This window comes from Myotis lucifugus, unplaced genomic scaffold, assembly GCF_000147115.1.
Source record: "Myotis lucifugus unplaced genomic scaffold, Myoluc2.0 scaffold_36, whole genome shotgun sequence".
Taxonomy (NCBI): domain Eukaryota; kingdom Metazoa; phylum Chordata; class Mammalia; order Chiroptera; family Vespertilionidae; genus Myotis; species Myotis lucifugus.
The window spans coordinates 1,528,116-1,541,092 of NW_005871084.1; the positions used below are offsets into that span (position 1 = coordinate 1,528,116).

The following is a 12,977-nucleotide window of genomic DNA, read 5'->3' on the forward strand; positions in this document are numbered from 1 at the left end:
CTGTGTTCAATGGTAGACTACAGAAAGCCTCTACATTTCTTTGCCAGAGGGGTTTCAGAATCATTGTCTGCGGAGTCCCCCTTCAACCAAAAGAATATTAATATAATCAATGATTATCATTGAAGACTACAGATTGTTTCCACAACCTGAAGGACTGACAATTGGATAGCCCTACTAAGTTCAACATTTCTACATTTGGTAATTATTCCCTCTGGAATGCCTTTCCCACTTTACCAACTCCTCCTGTTTTTTCTTTTTGTGCTTAATTAAACTCTGCCTTCCAGGCCTTTCTTCTTCTAATTCCTTAATATTTATTAGTATTCTCTATTACGTGTGTCTTAGTTTCCTCCCCCGCTTTATATTCTCACCTATTTCAACTTTCATCTCCTAAATGACTCCTAGTTTCCCACTTGTAGCCCTAAACTCTAAAATTACATTCCTTTGTACCTACTAGACATTTCCATCTGAAAGCCAAGCATTTCAGATACATTGTTCAAAGAAATGTATCCAAAACCATAGTCAACTTCTAATGTACTGATTTTCCTAAGACTTAACATATTTACATCCAATGGTGAAACCCTTGAGCAATTAGATTCTCCTCCCATAAACTAAGGAAAGGCTGATTGTTTTTCTCATGGCAGGAGTATCTTCATGATATGGTTTCTATTTGCCTCGCCAGCTTTGTCTCCTCCCCTGATCTGAGAAATCTCTTCAATTCTCATTCTATGTACATACCATGCACTTTTCCTTTACTACTGCTAAATTCTCTTCCTTACTTTGCTCAATTGCAAAATTCTACACTCCCAGACTTAAGCATCTCCACTTAGAACCTGAAAATGTGTTCAATATTGTGTTTACTGATGATAAAAATCCAAGTAACTTTGTTTTGGTACTATGGACAAATCATTACTGCTCATAAACTGGTAGAGCAAATAAGATTACAAATAGCCCTAGCAGTTTTGGCTCAGTGGATAGAGCGTCCGCCCGTGGACTGAAGGGTCCCGGGTTCAATTCCAATCAAGGGCACATGCCTGGATTGCGAGCCCGATCCCCAGTAGGGGGCGTGCAGGAGGGAGCCAATCAATGATTCTCATCATTGATGTTTCTCTCTCTCTGCCTTTCCCTTACTTTCTAAAACCAATTTTTTTAAACTACAAATAATTACAATGTAGTTTACTAAGCACCAGAATGAAATAACCACAGTGAGCTATGGCAACAGAGGAGGCGGACACAATCATTATGCCTTCTCTCTACCAGTTTTGCTTGGATTGAGCCTTGTATATATGTATTTGTCAGGTGGACAAGGTAGATGGGAGGAAGGTAACAAGTTACCAGGATATGTTCTGGCAACAGCTAGTACAGTGCAGCACACAAGGGAAATAGAGAGGGAGGGATCAGATTATGAAGACCCAGAAAAGGAAAAAGAACTAGGAGCCATGGGAGGACACATTAGAGACCAGGTGAGAGGGAATGAGACAATTAGGAGGGTAGTGCATTATAATAAACAACAAATGATAGACTAAAAAACAATGGCAGCGAGATGGGACAGCAGGGTACAGAGGGAAAGTACTTATCCTTGTTTTAAACACCAAGTTATGCACACTTAATCTTCACAAGCCTAAGAGGTATGTTCCTATTTTGACCAAGTCAAGCTTCTAAGAATGTCACTTGCTCAAAGTGACACAGCTTACAAGCAGAAACAGATTCAAACTTCAAAGATCCTACTACTAAGTAGCATAATTTAAATAAAACTTCTCATAGAGCATAGCAAGTGTAGAGGAAGGAGAAATATTCTAGCAGGTTTAGGGTTACATATAAGATTTTAATATTATTGCAAGCTGTGTAGTTTTAGTTGCATATCCAAATTTTAAGTTATTGCATAGGCATAATTTACACATTCTCCAATTAATAATTTTGCATGGGCCATAAAGTTTAAATGTAGTATTACTAGCCTGGAATATCTGCACTCTGACCACTTATTTTTATATTGCTGGGCATATTTTTCTTAAAGTATTGATCTAAAAATAAAACCCAATGTGAAAATATGCTTAATATGACATCAATATATCTCCTTATGCAAGTGGCTTAATTGGGAAATGAAATATTCAATATCTTAAAATTCATTTACCTAAGAAACATGCTATATGTATATTCTAAAACATAAACTGTTTGGAAATCTTGGTAAAATGCAGAATAACACCTCTAATAATGAAGTATTAAAGCTGTGTGAACACACATTTTTCCAAGTTTTCCTTTAAAAGGCATTCAATGAATTTTCTTATTGGTAGTTTTCCTTAAAAGAAAAAATTGTTTAAGGTTAGAAATGACCAATTCCAGAAGAAATGTATACCTTCACAAAACTTGGTCCATCAAACTGAACTATATAAATACAAGCAATGTGGGTAAGCCCTAATTTTATTTCATTCTTTAAAACTTAACAGAGTATAGGGTGTAAGTTGACTAATTTTCTAAATTCCAATGTTTTATTCTTATTCTAGTATTAAGATTTATTTGACATTAAGAACATGGGGAGAGCTAATCTTTTTTAGGTAAAAAAGCCCGTCAAGTGTATTAAAGGCAGCCATACATAAAATGCTGAGGTGTACAATAACAGCATACCTATAAATGCTGCAAAGTATTAGTATACATCCTCAAGCCTTGAGACAAAGATGACAGATAGGTTTCAAGTCACATGTCAACTCCAACAAATTAAGTGGCTACCTCCATGACCCTGGGGAACAATTTGGGCAAAATCAATCATAAATGCCTGCCATAGGATGAGTGTGGCAGCCTGTGTGCTAGTCTTGCCGTCAGCTTTTGGCCGGCAAAGACTCTGTACTGAAATAGTTCTATTATGGACAGGATATTTCATTATTGCTTTATTATCAGATAATGCATCCTGATGTGAAATAACAAAATATGCAAAATCAAGGGAAAAGTTTTGAGAATTTTTGGCCCAAGTCTAACAAAACAAACAATAATGCTACTAGTTTTCTACAAAACATCTAATGGATAGCTTCAGTTAAAATAACTAGGGTTACATTTTTCAAATGCTCTTCTTAATCATCAGGAAAATTCAGTGTAATATACGTTATATCTATGTGTATGTGTGTATATATATACACACATACTATTTTAGGAGAAAACATCAGCATTTCAGCTTGGTAATTTAAATAATGTCAACTAAGCATGTTTATTTGTAAAACTTCCCATAGTGAAACATGTTACAATTACCTATAAACATTCATTTTTCCCTATTTACAACTTGAATTATGGAATGGTTATATAAGGCAACCAACTGAGTTATAGAAAAGTCACATAAACAATATAAATCTGATGCCCAATCCTTTACAAATATGAAATTACTTTCATTGAGCTTTCAAATTGGCAAGTATAAATAGAGGTCAGCAATACTTCAGATAGGCACTTTAACAATTATTCAAAAAGATGAAGTGTACAAAGCGTAGAACGAATTTCAATATTACTCTAATCCTTATCTTCAAATGTGATTAATCTGTGATAGTCTATATTAAAGAGTGTTATAAACTTTTACTTCTTGCCCTTCTGCCTCCACTTGACCCAAGGCAACATAAAAATGAAATACACAGATATAGACATTACCACAGACCAGTTAATGTGCTTACATTAGAAGGAACTAAACATTATCTAATGGTTCTGGGGTTTCAGAAAGTGACTATTTTAACACAAAAACTGATACATACTTCTTTTCAGAAACATGTATAAACACATTGGTCTCACAAAGACAAAATGGTACCTCTACCATATTCCTAGACAAAAATGTCTTTAAATGTACTATTTAATTAATTGAATTAAAACTATTAGTGTGGCTCAGTGGTTGAGCATCAGCCCATGCACCGAGAGGTGGCTGGTTCGGTTCTCAGTCAAGGCACGCGCCTTGCAGGCTCAATCCCCACTATGGGGTGCGGGGGACAACTGATCAATATCTCCCATCATCGATGTTTTTATCTTTCTCCCTCTCCCTTCCTCTCTGAAATCACTAAAAACATAAAAAATTTTTAAAAAACTATTAGGCTTAGGTACTCTTTTCAAACACTGAATTTTTTAAGTATTTAGAGAAATTAAAATATTACATTTTAATTTTAAAAATAGATAAATTGAAAAATTATATTTACCAATACTTTATAGTTTTAAGGGTTAAATAATAAGGAACAGATGTTTTGTTTTGCCAGCCTTTTGTGAAAGACCTTTTAATCATATACCTTTGGCCAACTCATTTTCAACCTTAAACCAAGTCTTCTGAATATTTACACTGTATCTTTTGGTAGTTAAAATAATACTTGACTAGAAGATAATAATTCACATTGCTTCATGAATTCTGAGTTCTGTATTTTCCCTACTGTCAAATTACAACATACCTCTATTAGTAAAGGAAATGGCTAAGTCAAATTTTTAAAGTTTACCCAGGAAGGGTTAAAATATGAGGTTTCATTAACTAAAAATTTTAGGTGAGAACAGTTAAATTCATTAAATTTGTTTTATTTCTGGTATTTTATAATTTGAGTAATTTCTATAGCCCAGGTACCCAAATGTAGTTTAATAAACATGAGTTTTTACTCATTTGAACATGGTTAGCTGTTTCAAGTGCATTTATCAAAATCACCTGCTGTGTATGTCTGTATATGAGGGCACATGTATTTCTTAATTCCCCAAAACAGTTGTGCTCCTTTAAAAGGAGAAACTGGCTTTAGTTCAATATGCTACCTGACACTTAAGTCTCTTCTAAAATCCAAAGTCAGCCAATTTTCAAATAAGTGGAAAGTGAAAATACTTATTTAGAATGACAAAAATTAAGCTTGGCAAAAGTAGTGACTTTTATTTACAATTGCATGTATCAAGATTACAATAGAAACACTAGTGATATCATCGGAACAAAAGCAATGATTTATTGGTAATGGCAATGAATGGAATAGTGACAGTCTGGCGAGAATCAAGCAGTCATCCAGGAGCTGTAGGTCTGATTGCAATGTGGTCTTCCCGTGTCTTTTGTATCTTAGTGACTTTCTCCTTTTTTGCCAACTACCTAGAAAAATAAAAATAACTTTATATGTACATTTTATTTAGAAATGTGGGTTATTTTCAAAATAATATTTAAAAACAATATTAATTGATAATCATTATCTAAAACCTGGCATTAATTTTTATCCCTGAATTTTGTTTGGCATGCAGTATATTTCCATTGTTGAAACACACTGTGACCCTCCTTCCCTTCCAGCCTCAAGGAATTAAAAATAAACCACATGCAGGCTATTTTTGGTTTCCAACACCGTTTTAAGAAAAAGTAATGCAATTTTTCAAAACAAGGTTGACAGTTTAGAGAAGTTAATAAATAAAAAATGCTATATGAGTGAAACATATTTGGCATACTATTTTTAGACAATTAGAAATCAAACACAAATAATCTAAAATTTAAAGAGTATGCTAAACTTGTCTTCATGTCCAAAATGACAGATTTCTAGACATTTCTCTCAATATGTAGACATATAATAAAACACTAAAAATGACTAATTTTGCCTAGTTTCTATTTTTCAGAAACCCTGGTGGCTATAAATGTACTATAAGAAAATGTAAAGAATATCTTGGTTGGTCTGGCTCAGTGGTTGATCGTCAACGTATGACTCAGGAGGTCGAGTTTTGATTCCCGATCAGGGCATATGCCCGAGTTGCAGGCTTGATCCCCAGTAGGGGATGTGCAGGAGGCAGCTGATCAATGATTCTCTCTCATCATTGATGTCGATGTCTCTGTCTGTCTCTCTCCCCCACTCTCCTTTCCTCTCTGAAATCAATAAAATATATATTTTTAAATGTACAGAATAAGTCTTGTTTCTATCAATGATTAGAAAAATTGTCTATTAAGAGGTGTTTAAATGTCCTAGTTGCTATAAATGTGGCAGCATAAAAATACAAAGAATAAACTTGTTTCCTATCAACAGTTCTTTTTCTTTGTGTGTTTCTTTTTCTTCTTCTTATACTACCAACAGTTCTAGAAAACAAATTCTCTGTGGGAAAGTTCTAAAACTATGTTCTAATTGAATAATATACTTCAAACCTAAAGTTTATCATTAAATAATGTATTCTCATAGTAGAAATACCTTTAAAGAAATCTACTTGCAAGCTACTAAATATGTATTTTTATACAAAAATATTTCTATATACATTTGTAAAAGTAAATTTCATATTTAAATTGACTCTCTTCCAAATGGTAGCATCTGAATCAAGGAAAACACAAAAAGTTCTTCAGTACATGTCTGGTCTAAAAATAAAACATGGCTGGGTCAATGTCTTCCATGAGAGAAGACTATAAAACCCCTTCCACTGAATATCCAATCACTTAATGCTAAACTGCTGTTTTCCCCACTTCAAATAAAATCACTGTTATCACTTGAAAGGAATTCCTCTCTGATCCAAGGAAACAATGTGATAGCAAGTCCAAAAAGCCAGACAGATGCTAAAGAGATAGTTTCAGAAAAGAATATGTGGATGGGAATAAGGAATTCAGGTTTAAGACCTAAGAGGAAACTTCTTAAAAAAGGAGACGGAACTATTTGTATCACAAATGAATACAAGCAGATAGACACTGAAAGCATTATTGATCACTGTTATCACTTGGGAACAAACAAAACACAGAGCTATTAGATTAAGCAAAAAAAAACCCCAAAAAGAACTAATATTAAAAATTAACATTTTAGCAGATGTGATACAGAAGACACAAATCTGCATACTGTTTCACAGGTTGATAGCTCTCAACTTGCCAATGTGTATTCTCTGCAAAAAAAGAGAAACGCAACATTCCAACATGGATTTTCTTACCCAAACGTAAAGTTCTTTTATTTCTTTTCAAGTCTTTATGTTAACACCTCACAGAAACAAAAGTCTAGGTACATTAAAATTAGGTATCCATAGTATTTATTCAGTAGAGTCCACTTTTCTTCCATATTAATATTTTAAACCAGCCTAATATTCAGTCCATAAGTCTTTCGACTGGCCTTGAGTTTGCTTGGGCAGGCAAAGCATAGGATACACCCACAATTAATAAGCAAAATGACTTCTGGGCCACAGTTTCAATGAGATAAAAAAGAAGAAAACCACATCTCTTAACTACAGCCTAATCAATATATTACACTAGTACTTGTATGAAAGAACTTGATGAAACTGTTTATATTTGGCTTCCAAAATGATTTTATAGTTCCTAAAAAATCAAATTTAAACTTCAGATTGGATTAAAAACATTATCCAACAACTAGTTAAATTTGAAACTACAACAATGTATATTTTATTGCAATATTATTTCGCAAAGATAGTACAAAATTAAATGAGACAGGAGAATGTAAAACAACAACAAAAATTCGGGGGAACAACATAATATGGTAATAAAATGAAAGCACCTAGCTGCAAGCCCAAAACAAAAACCAAAACAAAATGAAAAGCCAGTGGAGAAACATGACTAGAATGATATTTGAGGAACGAAATAGCTGAGGAAATTTAGGTAACAGTAAGGCTGATCCAGATGACAGAAGCTGTAGACATCCTGCACCAACAATGATGAGAACATGGGAAGGGTGAGAGCAGACAGGTGCAAGATGAGCAGAGAAGCAAGAAGGGGAGTGGAGTGAGATAAGGTCAATCTTTATATTACTTCATTTTTAAAAAATCTTCTGGTTTTAGTTCATTTGAGTTGGATTAAAAAAGCTGAAAAATAAACAGACAGAAAAGTTACAAAAATAGCTGATACGGTAAATGGCCAGTTTAGAAAAGTCTATTTTTATAACGGGGATAGAAAACCTGCTCTGCTTTTGGCATGCACCTCATTCCCTAAGAAGCACAAGCCCCTTCAATTTTGCTCATTTCTGTACTTATGTCTTATTACTTTTGTATTAAAGCAATTGGTGTAAAGAGCATTATTTTAGCAAAGAAAACATCTACTTCCAATTAGGATGGCAAGCTTTTCATGCTGCAACACACAGAATCCATTTACAACAGCAAACAGCATAAGTGTATATTATAATCTGTGCACAATGCCTATAAGAGCCAAAAACAGATAAATGGAAGGTGTGTTCAAGTCTACCAAATCTTAAAGGTACAACCTCATGAAGTTGTAACAGCATGCAAGGTGGTGTAAGATTTCTACTCACATCTAAGGTTCATTAGCATTACCTTAGCTTCTGTCATCTTAGTGACTGACCATAGGGAGAAGTTCAATGACATTCTGAAAACTAAAATTATCTAGGAACAACTCATACAACATAAAAATGTAAACCGAAAATGCTAAATAATTTCATTTTATCATGCATTAAACCATTTCATATCATTCTTTCCTACACAGAGGTATCAAAATTTTCTTCTCTGTGCTGAAAAATGTGTACGAGATCTATTTTGAAATTTTAAATTCTAATTATTATGCATAATCCCTTTAAAATCCAGACTGACTAAAAAAGGGAATGAAGGGCCATACGTGACTGGTCCTAGAATGAATCTGCTCGTTCCCACTTTGATGCCAAATTCCTATTTTTCATTCTACCTAGAGTGCCACTGCTGTTTTCTCCTCCATCCATTTCTACTACTAAAGTTTAATTCAAGACCCTCTTCCTTCACAAAATACTCTTATCCTCTTCCAGCAATCATTGTAAAGTATAAGGATACTCCGTGGAGGAAGAGAGCCTTGAGCTAAGCTTTGAGACACTAATTGACTTTCCAGATGTTATGTATTATCTAAATTTGCTCTAGACAGGGATGACTGTACCTAGCACAGTACTACAAAAACAACAAATACCATACCACATGTCAATTAGCTCCCTCACTAGGAACAAAAATCATTTTTAATAGGCAACTATATACAAGGACCAAACTGGCCGATTTCAGTTAGTACACAGACATTAATTATATTATAATTTTCCTATACTGAAGTTGTTGACTTACCATATATATTTTAAAAAAAAAATTAGCTTACTTTTGAGAAATAACCCTATACAATAACTATACAAACAAATCTCACTCAGAAAGTATTAAAAGAAAACGTAATGTAATATTAATATACATAAGAAAACCATTCAACCAATTAAAATGTATTAAACATTAAAGGCCAGGAAGAAAGAAGTCCAGAACACCAAGAAGGAAGTCCATTCGTTATAGTAATAAATTATTCTCACAGCAGTTCTCAGAGTGGTCCAGGCTGGAGGTTCCTGAGACCCTCTCAGGGAGTCTTCAAACTAAAAACTATTCTCATTGCTACATTGTTATCTGCATTTTTAACTCTCATTGTTTCACAAGTGTACACAAATGGTGTTCCCGAGAAGATATATAACCTGTGATAGCAAAAGTGAGTGAATGCAGAAACAGATGAGAGAATTCTACCAAGCTTAACAGTAAAATAATTTATAAAAGTGAAAACAATACACTTCCTCTCAATAAACTGGTTTTTGTTTTGGAAAATATACTTCGATTTTAAAATATTATTTTTGCTAATGTACAATGTATTTGTAAATAAATATTTTTTAAATTTCTCAGTTTTAATTTCTTAAATGGTAACTATTAGATAAGTATAGCACACAGAAGCAAAAAGTCTTATTGGTCTTCAAGAATATTTAATAGCGTAAAAGCATCCTTGAGTCCAAAAAGTTTGAGAACTACTTCTCAATAATAATTTTAAATAAGGTAAAAAGGTATTTAGTTAAATGAACACATAGCCAAATTATAAAACAAACACAAATACTCTCAAGAATAGTCTACCACCTTTGTTACCACAAAAGGTAGTCTGGTAGTCAAAAACAGAAAAACTAGTCTAAAAGAGATGGGATGGGGGATGTTAAAAACGAAGAGGTAGAGACAGATTCTTAGGTGGACAATTGATAATGCACATTAGAAAAACTAATGAATGGCAGGCTAAAAAGAAGATAGACAATATTAAAGTAGTGGTTACTGAGAGTAAAAACGAACTCCAATAGCATAAGCTAAGGTGAGAAGCAGGAAATATATAGCTGAATTAATAGTAAGGGAAAATAAGAAAACAGAGTAATAGATCTTATGAAAATATTAAGCTAAAAACAAACTATGTAAAAAACAGGTAAAGCTAAATCCAATGGCATTTAATTCAAACAGGCAAAGTAACAAAGCAGGCAGCCAAAATGTCTTTGATGCTCACACATTTCCCAGTACAGTACATTTCATATCATAAATATGTAGATGTTTAATCTCTGCTTCGTCTGACCTGCCATTATACATTATACATGTCAAACATTTAACATGACCGATCTAAGTACATGACTGTTCATACAGCTCCCAAAAATTAATTATACTGTGAGACAGGAAGATTATACTTGTAAAATGACCAGTTAAACTATCTATTGTCAAAGTTATAAATTTTGTAAAAACAGCTAAAATTTTATAACTTTATAAGGGCATCCAATGTTATACAATTTTTTGAAATTTTCTGTAACTGAATTAAAATTAGATCTGTGGATACCATAAAATAGATGAATGAATGAATGCATGAATAAATAAATAAATAAATAAATAAATAAATAAATAAATAAATAAATAAATAAAAGCTTTCAGGATGTTCTACAGCTCCAATGCCTCCCAAACAGGGGTCAAACTGTTAGGCTGGGTGCCTCCTCTAAGCATTGGCAACCCTAGAAAAACTCTTCCTCTTTTATAATCATCTCAAGTGGAATACGACGATAACTACTTCTCCTATGCTGCTGCACATTTAATCTGTGCACAGCACCTGTTTTCTGTACTGATAAAACTCTTGGTGGCAATTCTTTAACATTGTATTTTTACCTCCCCTAAATATAATTTCAACAAACTTACTCGTTTGAAGTCATTCATATTTGTTGCCTGGACTGGAGTACCAATGAAAGTAAAATATGAAATTCTTGTTGTTTCTTCTTCACCTTGATTGGACTGAACAAATATCTACCAAAAAATAATAATAATAATAATTTTTACAGTAATGATTGCAATCCTTTCATAAAAATGCGTCAGTTTCATCAATTTCCTTAGGTTACTAACAAATTTACCTTCCACTCTTTGTAAGGATTAATCCAAATTGCATTTAGACTAGTACTCATACAGGACCATTAATTCCACTGTTTGCCCTGCTATTCTCATATATTCCAGGAATGTCATGGCAAGACACCCACATATACAAGTTCTTGATAATTTAGTGTGATGGCATGGAGGGGTCAAAATTAAAGCCTTTCATAATGAATGTTGAAAGACTATGAAATTTACAATTACAACAGGCAGAGTGCTGTTGAAATTTTATAAAAAATTATAGTAGTTCACTGAGGAGTATTTCTGCAGTTATAGTCTTTCTGATATTCATTCATTCAATTTTCTAGACTACTAAAAGGAAAAAAACTGTATTGGAAATCATCAGTCAGTTTTTGTTGTTTGAATAGGCAACCACATTTTCATCTCAAACTGAGCTGATCAATGAAAAACCCCAAGTCTATAATTAGTAGACTATTAAATCAGCTCTCCATTTATTTGTAATGCTCTTTGAATCTAAGCACAAATGTTTTTATATTTACTGCTTTTAAAATTCATCCACTGACTTTGATTAGACTTTCTGATCAAAAATGTCATTTCAATTTCAATTTTATCAAAAAAAGTCACAGACATGCTTTCTGTGTCTTAACTGAAATTCTGACTGAGATAGGACACAGTACATAAAGACTTGAGCCCATCACGAGATAACTGTGTTCATGATTCTAATGACAGAGGAGAAAGCATCGGGATCTCTGCGTTGAAAGGGCTTTCCCAATAAACAGCTGCCTTCCTCTCATCATTAATAAAGCAAAAGGTGGTATCATGAACACATGCTATAGCATTCTTCTAACTTACCAAAACCAGAATCATTCCACTAAAACAAAGAAATCACATTAGTTTGGCATAACCTGTTCTCAGTGACTGTGCCGATTCCCAATTCTCTTTCTAAGTGTTCTATTCTACTCTAACCCTCTGTCCCCTCCTCTGAAGGACAGAGCTGAGGTGGAGAGCATGTGGTGGGTTTTAATACCCAAATTCACAAAGGAGTTAATAACTGCTAACAAACAGCATACTTTTTCAATACAAATTAAGATAAAATTATATATTTTTTTTAATATATTTTATTGATTTTTTACAGAGAGGAAGGGAGAGAGATAGAGAGTTAGAAACATCGATGAGAGAGAAACATCGATCAGCTGCCTCCTGCACATCTCCTACTGGGGATGTGCCCGCAACCCAAGTACATGCCCTTGACCGGAATCGAACCTGGGACCTTTCAGTCCGAAGGCCGACGCTCTATCCACTGAGCCAAACCGGTTTCGGCTAAAATTATATTTTTAAGTCATTTTTGCTGAGATCATGATCACTACATTATTAAAAACTCAGTATTCTAGAAAAGTACACTGAATTTTACAAATGCATCATTCATTACCAGGTATGAATAATAAAGCACAAATATACTCAGTTAAATATGTTATATAATAAACTTTTAATAACAGTTGCCAAATATGTATCAGATAAGTAAACTGACAATCCACAAAATTTAAAAATATCAACCTGTCGTTCCCTTAGGACAGTGGTCGGCAAACTGCGGCTTGCGAGCCACATGCGGCTCTTTGGCCCCTTGGGTGTGGCTCTTCCACAAAATATCACATACGGGCGTGCACATACAGTGTGACTGAAACTTCGTGGCCCATGCACAGAAGTCGGTATTTTGTGGAAGAGCCACACTCAAGGGACCAAAGAGCCGCATGTGGCTCGCGAGCCACAGTTTGCCGACCACTGCCTTAGGACACACAGATAAATTAAGAAGAAAATTTAAGCCCTGGCCAGTTTGGCTCAGTGGATAGACCCTGCAGGCTGAAGGGTCGGAAAGGGCCCCAGGGTTTCGATTTTTTGGACAAGGGGACATACCCCCGGTTTGGGGCTCTTATCCCCCCTTTGGG

General features: G+C 34.1%; 1 protein-coding gene across 3 annotated transcripts in view; it reads right to left on the bottom strand.

Annotated features, from left to right (window-relative positions):
* Positions 1-4,829: 4,829 nt before the first annotated feature.
* TXNL1 (thioredoxin like 1) overlaps positions 4,830-12,977 on the bottom strand; it is a 24,537-nt gene continuing 16,389 nt past the window's right edge. Inside the window, exons 7-9 of one of the 3 annotated variants that reach the window (XM_023752622.1) lie at positions 10,849-10,953; positions 7,676-7,728; positions 4,830-5,062 (exon numbers count right to left, since the gene is read on the bottom strand). In XM_023752622.1, coding sequence (XP_023608390.1) covers positions 7,720-7,728; positions 10,849-10,953 — 114 coding nt within the window. In that variant the 3' untranslated portion in view covers positions 4,830-5,062; positions 7,676-7,719. The remainder of the gene's footprint in view (positions 5,063-7,675; positions 7,729-10,848; positions 10,954-12,977) is intronic. The other 2 variants (XM_006087124.2, XM_014454398.2) reach the window with 2 other exon arrangements.